The sequence below is a fragment of the Seriola lalandi genome, unplaced genomic scaffold (genome assembly GCF_002814215.2).
Source record: "Seriola lalandi dorsalis isolate HSWRI2012SDOR001 ecotype SW California unplaced genomic scaffold, Sedor1 jcf7180002054422, whole genome shotgun sequence".
Taxonomy (NCBI): domain Eukaryota; kingdom Metazoa; phylum Chordata; class Actinopteri; order Carangiformes; family Carangidae; genus Seriola; species Seriola lalandi.
Genome location: NW_019524975.1, coordinates 551,728 through 567,088, shown reverse-complemented (window position 1 = coordinate 567,088; position 15,361 = coordinate 551,728). Strand labels below are relative to the sequence as shown.

General features: G+C 41.3%; 2 protein-coding genes across 2 annotated transcripts in view; one reads left to right on the top strand and one right to left on the bottom strand.

The window, feature by feature from the left end:
* Positions 1 to 15,361, bottom strand: part of LOC111657970 (calpain-5-like) — a 29,657-nt gene that overhangs the window by 1,550 nt on the left and 12,746 nt on the right. The window contains exons 3-10 of the mRNA XM_087175156.1: positions 15,182 to 15,313; positions 5,343 to 5,551; positions 3,630 to 3,822; positions 3,332 to 3,525; positions 2,818 to 2,895; positions 1,585 to 1,780; positions 1,355 to 1,477; positions 749 to 945 (exon numbers count right to left, since the gene is read on the bottom strand). Of these exons, the coding sequence (XP_087031282.1) occupies positions 749 to 945; positions 1,355 to 1,477; positions 1,585 to 1,780; positions 2,818 to 2,895; positions 3,332 to 3,525; positions 3,630 to 3,822; positions 5,343 to 5,551; positions 15,182 to 15,313 (1,322 nt within the window). The remainder of the gene's footprint in view (positions 1 to 748; positions 946 to 1,354; positions 1,478 to 1,584; positions 1,781 to 2,817; positions 2,896 to 3,331; positions 3,526 to 3,629; positions 3,823 to 5,342; positions 5,552 to 15,181; positions 15,314 to 15,361) is intronic.
* Positions 7,335 to 10,596, top strand: LOC111657971 (olfactory marker protein-like). Its single transcript, XM_023410335.2, has 2 exons — positions 7,335 to 7,450; positions 9,886 to 10,596. The coding sequence occupies exons 1-2, from the start codon at positions 7,382 to 7,384 to the stop codon at positions 10,315 to 10,317; spliced, it is 501 nt and encodes a 166-aa protein (XP_023266103.1). The 5' UTR covers positions 7,335 to 7,381; the 3' UTR covers positions 10,318 to 10,596.

Genomic DNA, 15,361 nt, shown 5'->3' with positions numbered 1-15,361 from the left:
AATATCTAAATATAACCCCCCATATTCAAATATAAAAAATATACCCTGTCAGTAATAAACATTATATAATTAGTTAATATTTACATGCCAGTCACCGTAAACAGTGAATTTGTCTGAACTGTCCAGGGATCAATCAATTGACTGATCGAGTCTCAGAGGGAAGAGTTGAACAGACTGATGGCCACGGGCAGGAATGATTTCCTGTGGCGCTCTGTGGTGCAATGTGGGGGAATGAGTCTCTGGCTGAACTTGCTCCTGTGGCTGACCAGCACATGGTGGAGAGGGTGTGAAGAGTTGTCTAGTATTGTCCTTATCTTGGGCAACATTCTCCTCTCTGACACTGCTGTCAGAGACTCCAGCTCCCCTCCCACAACATGGCTGGCCTTGTGGATTTATTAAGTCTGTTGGCGTCCTTCACCCTCAGTCTGCTGCCCCAGAACACAGCAGCATAGCAGATGGCGCTGGCCACCACAGACTCATAAAACATCCTCAGCATCGTCCGGCAGATGTAGAGGGCGTCAGTGTTTTTAGCCCAGTCTAGTCTCTTGTCCAAGTACACCCCTAAGTACTTGTACTCCTACACAATGTCCACACTGACCAATCGAGGTTACTTAAGGTTTAACTCTGGGTTTTCAGTCCTAACCTGCTCACTTTTTAATTATCATTGATAAAAATATTACTTTATCATTTCAATCTCCAAAAATGCTGCTCAACAATAAACACGGGGGGAAAAAAAGTGTGTTCCTACTTGCAGTCTGACGACACGTCAGAGAATATGCGGAGCAGGAAGTCTCCCTCCAGGCCGGGGTCAAAGGTCGTGGGTATGATGACGTAGCGGCCCTCTGGCAGCTCGATGCGTAGGAACACAGACCTTGAGTTGATGTAGATGCTCCCACCAACCTTCTGCTGGGTGACATGCATACGGTACGTCCTGTTCAACTCCACCTGAACACAGAGACACAGCAGCAGTTTTCACTGTGTTCATCAAGCTGCAGAATAAACTTTTTCCCTGCAGGACAGAAAGCAGAGGACAGCACACTTCTGTTTTCTGTTTGATGATAATAACAACAATCATAATCATAATCATAACATTAGCTGAAGCTGCATAATTAAGCATAGAGTAGTTTCAGTCTGTTATTTGCATGTGAACTTTTGATAGCTCCTTTTTTGTTTTAAAAACAACACGACGACACTTTGCACTGGATTACAAAACATGCAATATTCAGTATAGGTATACACACACACACAGACACGCACGCACGCACGCGCGCACACACACACACACACGCACACACACGCACACACACACACACACACACACACACACACACACACACACACACTCTCAGCTGACTCTGTGGATGTCGAAGCCAATAGCCAGGTTTTCTCCTCGCCCCTCTCTCAGTCTGGCTCTGCGGTCTTTCTGCTGCAGACAGATCAAGATCTCGTCCTCCGGCTTCTTCACATCGAACACGTACTACAACACAGAGAAGAGAAACACACACATATTACTACAGCACGTTCTTTCTTGCACAACAGAGCTGACACTATCACAAAGTGCAAACTTTTGTCTATGAATAAAACCTGTGGGTTCTGGAGGAAGGACTGCTTGTTGTTGGTGCAGCCCCCGGCTCGGTTGAGAAGTGGGTCGTCATGGCGACGCCAGGAGCCGCGCATCACAGCTTCCTCCCAGGTCTTATGGAGACTCAGGTAGGATGTATTGATGAGACGACACAGGATGAGGTCTGTGAAGTTAGTGATAAAATCATCAAATGTCATCCTGCAGGAAAGGAGAGACAGAAGCATGGATGAGTAGAAATTCTGCTTTATTTATGATGACAGTAATTTTACTGTTTTAATGACCAGAGATGTCTATGACAAGAGAAAGAAAGAATAAGGACAAAGAAAACAGAAAGAAGTTTAAATTATATAATAATCATTACATTAAAATATAATGACTTCAAGGACGAGGGCTGTGGTCGAAAAGGCTTTTAAGGTGTTTCCTATCTTCCTATCTTCCTATCTTACCTCCTTTAGCAGAGGAAACACTGGAGCTTCCTTTACAAAAGGAAAGGATATAATGCTGTCCCACAATTCCTTGCTGCAGCAACACTTAAAGTGACTCACCGTTGTAGTTTCACCCCAGCAGACACACTTAAACGTAGAAACAACAGAGAAACAACGATTTTCTGTTTGTGACTCAATCAAAAACATATAGAAATCCTTTTATTGTTGCTGCGCTCCACATCCATAAATACAGAGTTCTTCTCTGTCAAATACAGTTACTCATCATGAGGAACAAGCATATATATCATCATCATCATAACAAAATATTATATACATTAATGTCGTTTCATTAAACCCCCGCCCATTGTGAATGCACTGAAAAATGAATTTTCTCTACTCAAAAAAAATGTTTGTAAAAATGCTGTAAACTAAAGTCTCTTAATTCCTTATTTTTATTTAATTAGTATTTTAATAGCTCTCTATTTGCATGCTCCTTTCATGGTATTATGTCATTTCAATCCTATTTGTGTTGTTTTTATTTTCAACAATATCTATTTTGTTGTGAGGGTACATCCTGTGAGTAACTGGTGGTTAAACGAGCTCTATGTATCAACTGAAAACATCCTGTCTGAGGAGGGGTGATCTGAGTTTGTCACTGTGTTAATCTGAAGTGTGTTTCCCATCAAGGTCAAGGAAAAGGTTTAGAGAGGACATTTTTTTTTAACTTTTCGACCACAGCCAAAATCACTGAGCGCAACATGCAGGTACCTCGTCTCTGCCAACAGAGGGCAGCGCTGCTCTGAAACTCACCAGAACTCTCCGTCATCCTGCACGGTGACACCCAGCCTCTCCCTCTCCCTCTCACTGACCTTCTGCCACTCCTCAGAGCTGCAAACAGCCACAAACATGTCACCTGTACATCCATCAGTGAAGACACTCCGTCATGAAGATTTTCAAACAGACACAAATCAGTAGAAAACAAACATGACTAAACTGAAGAGAACTGTTAACTAACGTAAGTGTATTTCTGGGTAGAACTTTTGTAGTCCAATAACCTGGAACTACAAGAATTACTACAGAATTTAGTTTTTTCTTCTTTTATTCTCCACCAATCATCTCATGACGCCTCTGATTTATATCATGTGATGCTGTGGAGGGGCCTGACACTGGACTACACACTGATGCATCAGTATCAACAGTCTAATAAATTCATTTATACTGTAATATCAGGGGATATTTCACATTTTGCTTAGTCAAGTAGGATACTGCACCTTTACATGTAATAGTCTTTTTTCCCCTTCACTCCACACCTGCTCTTCCTCACCTGTCGCTCCAGGGCCCGTTCCACTCTCTCTGACCCCAGGGGTTCCTCATGCGTATCATGGTGAGTTTGTCGGACCTGAAGTAGGCCAACAGGCCGTGGCCCAGCCTCACCCTGCGGACGTCCGTCACCGCGTAGGCATGACCCTTCACCAGGCCGCAGTCCAGCCTGGCCTCCATGTCAGCTGCACTGGTTGCCTGGAAACGACACAGCAGCTTTGTTTCAGTCGGTCTGGAGATCATCAGTCGTTCCTAAATGAATTCAGCAGGCGTGTGTTGTTTGGTGTTTGACCTCTCCTCACCCGGATGGAGCAGCTGATGAGGCCTCCTCTGTTGTGCACTTTCAGTACTCTCTCAAACAGCTCGTTGCGTTTCTCTTCATCGTCTTTGAAGCCGTTCTCCTCCAAGTCCATTGGCTCCGACACGCCCCCGGTGAAATCCACGAGGGCGTCGGCCGTGTTGCCCCCATCCAGCGCCTCGTAGCATCCACACATCCTACAAAACACACAGAGGCAATCGTTGATGTTTACATACTGATGTTGTACAGATTTGTTGTGTCTCAACAATGTAATGCATTTTTATTCAGGCTGATTCTTTCCTGCATCTCTACCCTCAAGAAAATAACAGTAAAGATGCACAAACAAGAATAATAAACAGCCTCTTGATCCAAATGCTGACTCAACATCATTTTTACTCCATGAAATATTGAAATAATTGAAAACAGGGCTACATTAACGCACAGATATTCATATGACATACTACAATTAATGCTTTTTAATGCTCATTTACAGTTTAATGTATTGTGTTTAACAGGAATTACCAGGGATTTATTTTCTCATATGTAGGTGCCTAGTTATCTGATGCCAATTTGAAATCAAACTATTTAAATGCTCATTAAATTAAATGCTACGTTTGATCAAATTAACACAATTGCAGGATATTAAAGGAATGTTTCATAATTCCTTTAAATTTGATGTTGATTCTTATTAGTTGCTTTCTGGGAGTTTCACTTTCATCCTACGTGTATAACAAGAATCTGCTGTCGTCTGCTCCTGCCGACTGTTGTGATCATGTTCACAGGGAGATAAATGACCAGATTACTCATGTCCCATGTAAAGTTCACATCTCAAATAATATCAAACCTGGATGAAGGATAGGAATGTGCATGTGAACTTAGTTACCTGCTGCTGCCAGAAACAGACCCGATGAGGGTGGCGACAGTGAACCGACACACTAAAGTTTCCAAAAACACAATAAGCTGAGAGACACTTCTACATTAGCTTTTTGATCTATTGTTCTTATAAGTATATTTATCAGAGCAGTTTTAAATAGCAACTGCAACATTAGCAATATTTCTTCCTGAACCATTCCGCTCTTCTGAACCAACACTGAAGGGTTAATACAAAAAGTAAATTAACAAGCATGTTTGCTGCGTCGCCCTGCACCCTTAAAAAAGTGATTCCTGTCTGTCTCCACCGCTGCTATCTAATAAAGGCATTAACAAACGCACATTAGAAGCAAAATCTTCTTGGATTTTTGTCCCTAATAGAGTTCAGTCTAAAACAATATGGAATCCTACATTTCCCACAATGCAACTTGAATGTGTTCTCATTCATGTCTATCATGCTCCATGCCTCCAGTTTGTAAAACAAGCTTTCAGTTATAGAGTTGCAAAGTGGGAGGAGATCATCTGAACAAAAGTCCCATTCATTTGTCACACACACAATGTTAGGTGACTCACTTTCACGAGGCTCTTGCAGTTAAATTATCTGTACATTGCACCTCAGACTGGCCTCTTTTCTATAGCAATGTTTGCCAAGGCTCATGGGTATTGTAGTATGCCGAGTTGTTCACTATGCCACACTGACAGACACTAAGACTGATGGTTATAACATGAACATGTAGGTCTGTTACATTATTATTCATTCACACATACACACACACACACACACACACACACACACACACACACACACACACACACACACACACACATACTTAGTGGAAGTGCTTACTTGGCGTAGGCCTTCTCCACCAGTGCGCTCCAGAACTCGTTGCTGTCATTGGAGTGGCAGTACACCAGCTCTCCGTTCACCGTGGGCAGCCGGTCATCGATCACCACGTCCACCCACTCACCAAACCGCCAGAACTGGAAGTGGAAGATCCCGGCGTATGACTCCGGTTTTTCTTTATCCCACTCCTGGTCCTTCCAGTCAGGAATCACCTGGGAAAAACGAAAACACGTGAGACTGGTCATCATCTCATCAAAGCTCAGGTTTTATCTCAAACATAAAGTGAGATTTGAATAATGATTTGTAAACTGAACAGCGGGACAGTGGCACAAACTGTTGGGCCCTGCACATGTGCAGCCTCCGTGTGTTAATCCAACAGTCACACTTGAACAAATAACCAAATCATCCAACTTTGGCCCCTACACTGAGAAATGATTATTAGTTATAGTATATTATTATATTAGTTTTTAACATGTGCTGGTCCAGTCTGCTGCAACTCACAAGAATACTGTCATATTGTTTTAGATACATTAGTCTGTTAACAGAAATAATTCAAATAACGTAAAACATCAAAACTGATTTGAATTCCAGGCTCTTGAGGGCCCTCCTCATGTTGGACCCCTGGGTCCCACTTAGCGGTTTACCAGTGTTGACAATAACCATGATATTTAAAAAAGGAAATACTCTGGATGAGATGGTGGGTGGGGACACATGGTCAACACAGGTCGTCTCTTCTACATAAGAAGTGGAGGTGAGTTTTTAACTGTCACTTTAACATCTGTCAACAGCAGTATGCTAGCTAACGTTAGCCTCAAGGGCTGGAATGTTTACAGACTTAAATTCCCCAAAAGCAATGATCACTCCTGACAATATCAAGTCTTTCTTCACATACTCTATAAGATAAACTCAGAATAATACAGCTTCCATGTGTTGGTGCCTAAAGAGTTGAAAAACATCAGGTTTTCCCCTTAATTAACCTTCAGCTTCTATAATTAACACGAGAGACTGAGGATTTACTAAGTTTTTAACAAGGGAAAGATATCCACCTATATCCTGCCACAAGATCCCCACTGACAACACATTAGTACTGACGTACAGACACAGACACACACACACACACACACACACACACACACACACACACACACACACACACACACACACACACACACACACACACACACACACACACACACACACACACCAAGCCTTACTGAGGTGAATGATATAAATAAATAACTGATCCATTGAGCCAAGACCAGTCGACATCCCAGAAGCCCTCAGGAAACTCCCAGAGTTCCTCTCGTACGTCATCAGCTCCGTCTGTTGCTTAGCACCCTCACACATCACCCACCTGCTTAACGCCTTGAAAAAAAACTGTTTTCAGTTGATAATCAGACATTTCAAACCTTTCTATAGTTTTAGAGTGATATTATTAAACCAGAGATAAAGCAGGTTTTTGTTTTGTTTACACCTCAGATTATCATTCAGACAAACACTGCTGGTGGTTTCAGTGATGTGAAGAATTCCTCCATGAGAATGCAAATGCTCATGTTAAGTTTCACATTATAAACATTAACTAATTAAGAAATGACATATATGTGTTTGTGTGTGGTTCAGAAATGTCAGGTCTCAGGATTTAAAGGATTGAAACAAGCTGAATACACAAAAAGACTAATTCCTCTGACTGATACTGTTTTCACATTGATCTCATCTCCCAATGCCACCCCACCCCCACCCCCACCCCCCATTTTATGTGGCATGCCAATCAATGTGTCCTAACCCAACTACCCTGTGGGCAAAAGAGAGACGCTGCTACGCTGTGATGGAAAGAGTTGAGAAGGGGAGGGGAGACAGAGACAGAGGAGGCAGACGAGCCTATTAGAAAAGAGGAAGAGGGAGAGGAGGTGGGGGGTTGTGTGTGTGAGAGAGAGAGAGGGGGTTGAAAGAAAGTCTACCAGAGCTCTATCTATCACAGCATCCATTCAGACAGACCAGCCCTGCCCTCTCTATAACCCAGGATTAAAAGCTTGAGGTCAGACATGGAGAAGGCCACAGCTCCCTTCAACACCATGGTGCTGCCATTCAAAGAAGACACTGCACTGACAGAGGTGAGACTCTCACTGACATGACAACCTCTCGCCTCCAGCTACATGACAGTGACTTCAAAGTCTGTTATCACAAGATGTGCGGATGCAATTTTTGATTTCACATGAGAGAAAATGTAACTGGATGAACAAAGATTAAACCTAACTGGTGCAGTATTGACAACTGATGAAATGTTAAACCTAGATATTATATAATCTTTCATATACTGAGATTTAAGATTGAACAACATATTTGAAATCTATTGCATTAAAATGCATGTATCAAAAACTATTGTATTTAATTGTTGGCCAACTTTTCAAAGTTTACTTTTTGGAGATGCATAGTTTGCAGGAGCGACAGCTTTCGACAGAAATTATTCATGTATATTTAAATTTTTCTGTGCATGGTGCTTTGAATGTCTCTCTTGTAGTCACCTATAGGTATCTCATCAGAGCAGAGGAGTTAAAACATCGACTGGCTCTCCGCCTTAAATACAGTTTTCTTTCTGTCTGGGATCACTCAGGGTGAGGAGACCAACTGTCTGACCGCCACACTGTGGGTCAGCAGCTCCAGGGCTTTTGTGACTGAGAGCTACAAAAATATTTGACTCATTGATTAGCGAAATTAGTGAATCAAAAGAAAATGAATCAGCAATGTGTAGATTGGTTTTCAGATGTGATCAATGAGAGTTACAGAGTTACATCCAATGGTGCTTCAGCCATGACCGGTGAGTGGATTGGAACAGCAAATTTAATAGTGATAAAATCATCTTACAGCAGATTCAAATGTACAGAACAAAGTCGTTAAAACTCAAGAATTAACACCAACTCTTAAAAAGGTTCTTGGTCTGGGACTTTTTTCTCCATGTGACCCTGACAAGAAAAGTTTGGACTCCTCTGGTTTAACACACGATTCTCTGCTAATCCGATCATACTGCATTGAGTAGTTTGGGGATTTGGATGATGTCACCATGTGCTCTTGGATATTGCGATGGCCATTTTGCAGTTTTCTGATGTTTAAGAGACCCAGCGATAAATCAATTCATAGCCAAAATCAAGCAATAAAGAATATAATAATTAGCAATTATGACAATTCTTCTTCGCTGCGAAGAGTGTAAGGTTAGCCGTTAGCAAAATGTCAGCAATTTTACTGGTGGGAAAGTACCACCAGTAAAAAGGAAACATGGACAGTATGCAAGGGTTGAATTATGAAGGGTGACACTAGTATTAGGACAATTAGTGTAGAAGTGTTATTTACTAGATTTATTTGTTTGTTCATGATTGACTGTCAAGTTCAGGAATTGGAATCAGTATCAGGAAGGAAATAATTGTATCGTTTAACATTGTAGCCCATTCTTTTTTAACGGACTCAGAGCAAAGCAGCACTGCAAATATTAGCTGATTAACTGATGAGTCCATTGAGAGAAAATTAATCAACAGCTATTTTGAAAATCAGTAAATTATTTAAATCACTTTTCAAGAGAAAATATGAAACAATTGCTTGTGCCAGCTTCTTAAATGTGTCTGTATTCTACTTTTCTCTGTTTTATATCATTGTTAATTACATATGTTTGAGTTTTGTTGTTAGACCAATTAATTACAGTGTCACTGGAAGGTTAAGACTCCTGCATCTTTTCCACATTGTAGTACAGGCTGAATATGAATTATTATAAAATATTGTTTTGATTGACACGCAATACCCCACAATGGTAAACCATGTTTTTAGAAATACTAGTGAGTTACACATGTAAAAACCTGGTCATTTTTATGATGTCCCTAAAATTTAACCTTCTTTAAATTCTAGTGAATGGACGTGACTTAGAAGATGATTGAGGCGTGCTCCTGTCTGCAGGTGCAGCACGGTGATGGTACTGTAGCATCATGTTGTGGTGTTGAGGCTGAGAACAAGTCTGTAAAAGTCAGGGTGACAAAGTCATGTCCCTGAACTGAACACGATTGAAAATCTGTGGAAAGACCTGCAGAGACGCCTTGGTTTAATTCTCAGAGAGTTTCTAAAATCACGTTTTCAGTCCACGTCAGGAGGAGGCTGTGGTGGATGGATGAATATGACACAGGAGAGCGGTGTTCGATTCCCATGTGAAACTAGCTGTTTATGTTCTTTCTGTTATCCATGACCGTTTGACGAAGTTAACTACGTTGTTATTATTGTAACCAACAGGAGGACAATGGTAGGTATGCCACTTTGATTACAGTCTGTGTGTTTATTATAATATATCAGAGGGTTGACAGGAACAACCTGTCTGGTTGTTGAGGTTGGAGGACTCAGTGCCGGTGGACGCGTCTCACAGTGAGATGCAGGACCACAGCTTTGGCCTGATTTCACCACGTTATCTCTCTCGACTGTTGACCTCCATCTCAGACGGCACAAAATCACACAGTGTAACGAGGCTTCAACCCTTTCATCCATCTCTTCCTGTGTTCCTTCATGTCCGCTGCAGATGATGCGTCTTCGTGTATCGTCTTTGCAGCGGTCAGGGCAGAAGCGTCAGGACGGTGAGCGTCTGCTTCTTCCCCATGAGGCCGTGTATCGGCTGGACTTCCACACCCAGGAGCTGAACTTCTCCCGCTGGTACTTCTCCCTCTCCGGCCACGGTCGAGTCACCATCACTGGTATCTCCCAGCACTGGACGCCCGATCTCACCAACCTGATGACCCGTCAGCTGCTGGAGCCCATCGGAACATTTTGGCGCAACGTCGACGACCCGGAGGATTCGCCACTCAAATGCCTGGAGGCGGACATGCAAGAGTTCGGCGAAAGGATCGCCGAGCTGGCCAAGGTCAGGAAGGTCATGTACTTCCTGTTTGCTTTCAGGGAGGGGGCAGAGGCGGCAAATCTCAGCTGCTCGGTGGAGTTCACACCAGAGAAATGACCAGTGCAAACCTGCTAGATTATTGGAACAGCATTGCAATATACTGTTCAGTCTTTGACCTTTAAAAAAAACACGGTACTAGAGCAGAAAAACCTTATATCTCCTTTTCAATAACCGACACCTCAAGACCTCAGCTTAAATATTCTCCCTCCAAAACTCATTCCCTCTCATCTCTGAGTTTTCTACAGTAACAAGAAAACGCATTTTAGCACAAAGAACAAAGTTTTAACAACAAAAGCCAAGTCAAAATTTTATAAACATTTATCGAAAACAAGTTTTAAAGAGTAAAGAAAGTATTTTCCACTAAAACAAAGAACACATATTTAGTACAAAACTAAAAAACCTTGACTAAAGGTAAAACAAGTATGAATGCACTTTATTTAGACTTAATACAGAACTAATTTTCTTGCATGTTTCCTGGTGCTACTTTAAAGATCAATGTATCATCAACATAAATCATCAAAATAAGAAATATTCAAAATTCATACAGAAGTGTGAGCATTCATAAAAATCTTCTTTACGCAATATTATATAATGATTTGATGCTGATCATTCATAATCGACATCTTCAATTTTAGATTTTTTATAATGAATGATCTGCGTCTGAAGACAAAACAATCACGAGACTCTCGTCATATACAAACTAAGAGTGAATAGATTCCTCCTGTAAATACAACACGCCTTCACTGATCACTGAACACTGTGATAATGTGTCTTTGCTGTTGTTGCTTTATGTTTCTGAATTCGTTCATCACTCACAGACGGGAAGTGACAGCTACATGCAAAACATCTGGCAGTGAATGGAATATCAAATATTCACATCGCATGACTGTCGGCCTGACACAAAACCGCTCAATGGAGTGACATCTATTAAATATCGACTGAAAGCTTGTGTGTGTGTTCTCATTGGTGCTGACTGTTATTGCTGTTACTGGACAGAGGAAGAGCGGAGGGAGGAGGGAGGGGACAAAAAAAGAGAGGGCTAGGAAGGGAGGAAACAAGAGGAGAGGAGTCAGGTCAAGTCAGATTCATAAACATCGATCACAAATTTGAGTCATAGGGCTTTATGACCGGTGAAGAAGTATTGTAAAAGACTATATACTCTGCAACTGACATGTGATATGAATTTGGATTATTATTTCCTGATTAGATAATATAAGGATATACTTTATACTATACAACTACAGATTCTTTAACTCGTGTGCACATTAAAACACAAGGATCTAAGAGCCATTTAACCATTTACTGAGGGTGGAGGGTGATGGAGGATTTCCTGTACAATAAACAAACAAAAGTCAATACGTTGCCATGCATACCATATAATGCATACCAAAAAAAAAAAAAAACCCTCTTCTAAACTAAAACAATTTGCCTTACCTACAATTATCTCCAAGGAAATATACTAACTGGCTCCAAAACAGTAAATCAGAATCAGAATCTGGTTTATTGCCAAGTAGGTTTTCAACCTACACGGAATTTGCTTTGGTGTTTAGGTGCAAGAACAAAGATGAAACAAGCAAGAACTGCAGGTCAGATACTGCATCTTAAATATAAATAGAAAAATTAAACAATAAAACTAATTGAAATACGATCTGCTTCCACAGACTTCTGCCTCGAAGGCGTCAAACAGTTTCAAACAATATTTCTGGATCTGTTAAGAGGTCACATGCACTCATACATTAGGACTCAGCATGTAAACATCAGTTAAAGGAAATAAACAATAATTTAATCTCACAGGATTGATACTTAAGATTGAGATTCTTCAACAACTGCACTCAGGAGGAGAGGATGTATTTGCAATCATTCTTTGGGAAATCATCCTCATCTAATGATTTTCAGTAAACACAGTTACTCAGTTACCATGAGCATGAGAAGGTGAAAAACTGGGGACAAAAAGTTGGAGGGAAAAATAGAGGATGACAGACAATGAGGAACGCTTGACCAGCACAAGCACAGTCTGTAGTCTGTACTTTGGAGCTGCAGTTTACATTTTGGTTTTTTCTTTGGATATTTGAGCACTTGCTAGTGCTAGTAGCTTGTCAGCAAGAATGCTAACAGATCTGGTGTAAGTATGATGTTGCTATTATGTTTTTTCATGCCAACATTGGAGTTACAGCAATATCTGTGAAATCAGAGTCCCCTCATTAATATGCAAATGTGTGCAGTAAGACACACCAACATCTAATCAGCTATATAGAACCATATATGAAATGAAGAGGGCACTGGTTAGATCGTGCTAACAAAACGCTGAGTTTTATTACATCCTATACTTTAAGTCCGTGCTATCGTCTGGGACTGAGTTTAATTTCAGCACTTTGTAGTGAGTTTGTTGGGAAAACTGCACCTTTTTACTTAAACTGGACACAAATGCAAACATGTGGAAGACACCAAGAAAACAGAGTCAACACCAACTTCAGTGACAACGACTTAACTTTAACGAAAGAACTTTCCATTGCCTTTAAAAGCAGCAGAAAGATTAAACAGCCAGAGAGGGCTATTATTAACATTATAAATAAAAGTAAATAAGCAACTTACGTAAGTATTACTGATGAACGGAAGTAATGACAATGTGAAGAATGATCATTTTGGGAAACACCTGTACACACTGTGACAAAAGTGTATTTTCCACATGTTGTCAACACATGTTCTGTATGTGAATCATTAAGACTTATAAGATGGTTACTACCGGGTCTGCTCACTTTGGAGTGACAAAATGTTGTTACAATTGTTGTCAGACTACCTGTGTAGTTCAGCTTCATCACACCAGAGGCCTAATAAGCGTTTTAGAAGACAACATGCTGCTCCACTGAGGCGACGACACTGAAACTAACTTCAGTTTCCTTCAGCTGATGGAAAAGTGAGAGCTGCAGAGGAGCTCTGAGACCAGACAGGAGGAATGAGGTCACCAGCAGTGGAAAAAACACTGAGGACACACACAATGCCCCACACACACAATGCACCACACCCACACAAACACACACACACACACACACACACACACACACACACACACACACACACACAATGCTGGGCTAACTGGCTGGAAGGCCTCAAGGTCAATAAGATGATCACGTTTAATCTGGCCCTGAACCTCCAGTATAACCTGTTCACCCACTGTGATTCACTCTGGCCCTGTTCAGACCTGGTATTAACATCCGTCTCAGTGGTCAGCTGTAACTTCAGGTGTGAACACACCCAAGATGCATTGAGACACGTTTGAGATCAGACCACACTCAGAGGGAGTCTGGACCACATGTGTCCATGTTCTTTTATCTGTGTGAACACAAGGCACATCGACAACAGACCCGTCTGTCAGACTGGTTCAAAACAACAACACATGCAGTACGTGTTTATTTGTATATAAAGTGAGATCTGATCACAAGTGATCACTGCAGACTATGTCATTATTTTGGCAGATATTGCAATTTCATTTGGAATGATTATTTTTTCCATTTTATTTTCACTGAAAAATCTTTTAAATGATGATGATGTGATATTTGTTGGTCTTGTACCAAACAAACATGTTCCTTCATATCTGGAGAATATGATTGTAGGCCGGGGCGTCTCTGTAGCACCGCAACGCTAATGGTGCTAACAATGCACAACAATGTGACACATTTTACCTTAATCAAAGAAATTTAAGCTCCTGTGATTTGGATACTGCACTTGGCCATATTGTGATTTCAATTATATTTCGATAAATTGTGCAGCCCTAATGCCAGCCTACCATTACGTTATATAAAAAGACACTTGGAAAGGCTTTATGCTGTCCTGGCACTTCATGGCTAAATCCTCTATCACTTACATGTTGAATTAGAAGTGTGTTGTCAGGTTGTTGTTTAATCCCAGATGAAACTCTGAAAGATAAGCAGCCTTTAGACTTCAGGGAGGCATTTGATCGGTCCCAGATTCATTCTGCAGCAGGACAATGAGTCCAAACATTCATCCAGAGTCATAAAGAACTATCTAACGAGACCAGAAGAACAAGGAGTCCTGCAACAGATGCTCTGGTCCCCACAGAGCCCTGATCTCCACATCATGTGACATCACATGAAGAGACAGGTGTACAGAGGAGAACTGATGCTGCTTTAAACGCAAAGGGTGGACACTGCAAATATTGATTTAATTCGTTTTTATTCCTAATTACTGCACTGACGCACTGACACTGAAGTTGACTGTCAAATAAAAACTATTCATGGCATCACACAGTACTGTGTACAAATATGATTATTCAGTTCCAACTGGCATGAAGCAATTCACATATGCAGCTGTGTCAGCTCTGAATAACATGGTTGTTCATCGAATGTGTGTGTGTGTGTGTGTGTGTGTGTGTGTGTGTGTGTATTCAGACAGCAGCAGTAATCTACTCAGAAATCATTTGGATTGCCACAGTACACACTCAAGCAAACACACATCCAGTCATACAAATCTGACACCCATATACTTGCATACACACATGCCCACACCCATCAATAACACACACACACACACTTGCATGGTGTCTTGCTGCCATCTGTCTGTGAGTGTATGTGTGCATGTGTCACTGGGTGAATGAGAATCAAAATGAACAGCACTTTGGACAAAGGTGCTATATTGATGTAGTCCATTTACCACACACACACTCACAGAGAGAAATATTTACATTCATTCAAACTCAGTAGTGACAATCCTGACTAAAAGAATGATCTGATCCTCTGAGTGTTGGTAATCTGCTCTTATGATGGAAGCTGATGTAAATATTGCTTTAAGTGTGTTTTGCCGTCCACAGTAAAAAGAGTATTTGTTTGATAAAGTTAACAAACCAACTGAACAACTGCAAATATGCAGAAATAACGTGTATACAGCCTCTTGGTCTTTCTCTCACCTTCTGCCACAGTGCCTCCCTGGAAGCCAGGCTGGAGCAGGCGGCTACGAACCAGCAGTTTCCCAGCTGGCCCTGGTGCAGGTCGTGGGCACTGATGCCATCCACAAACAGATGGGGGTCGCTGCTCAACTCCTGCGAGGTTAAAGATGATAGCAATCAGTGTTAAACTTTTCTTTTACA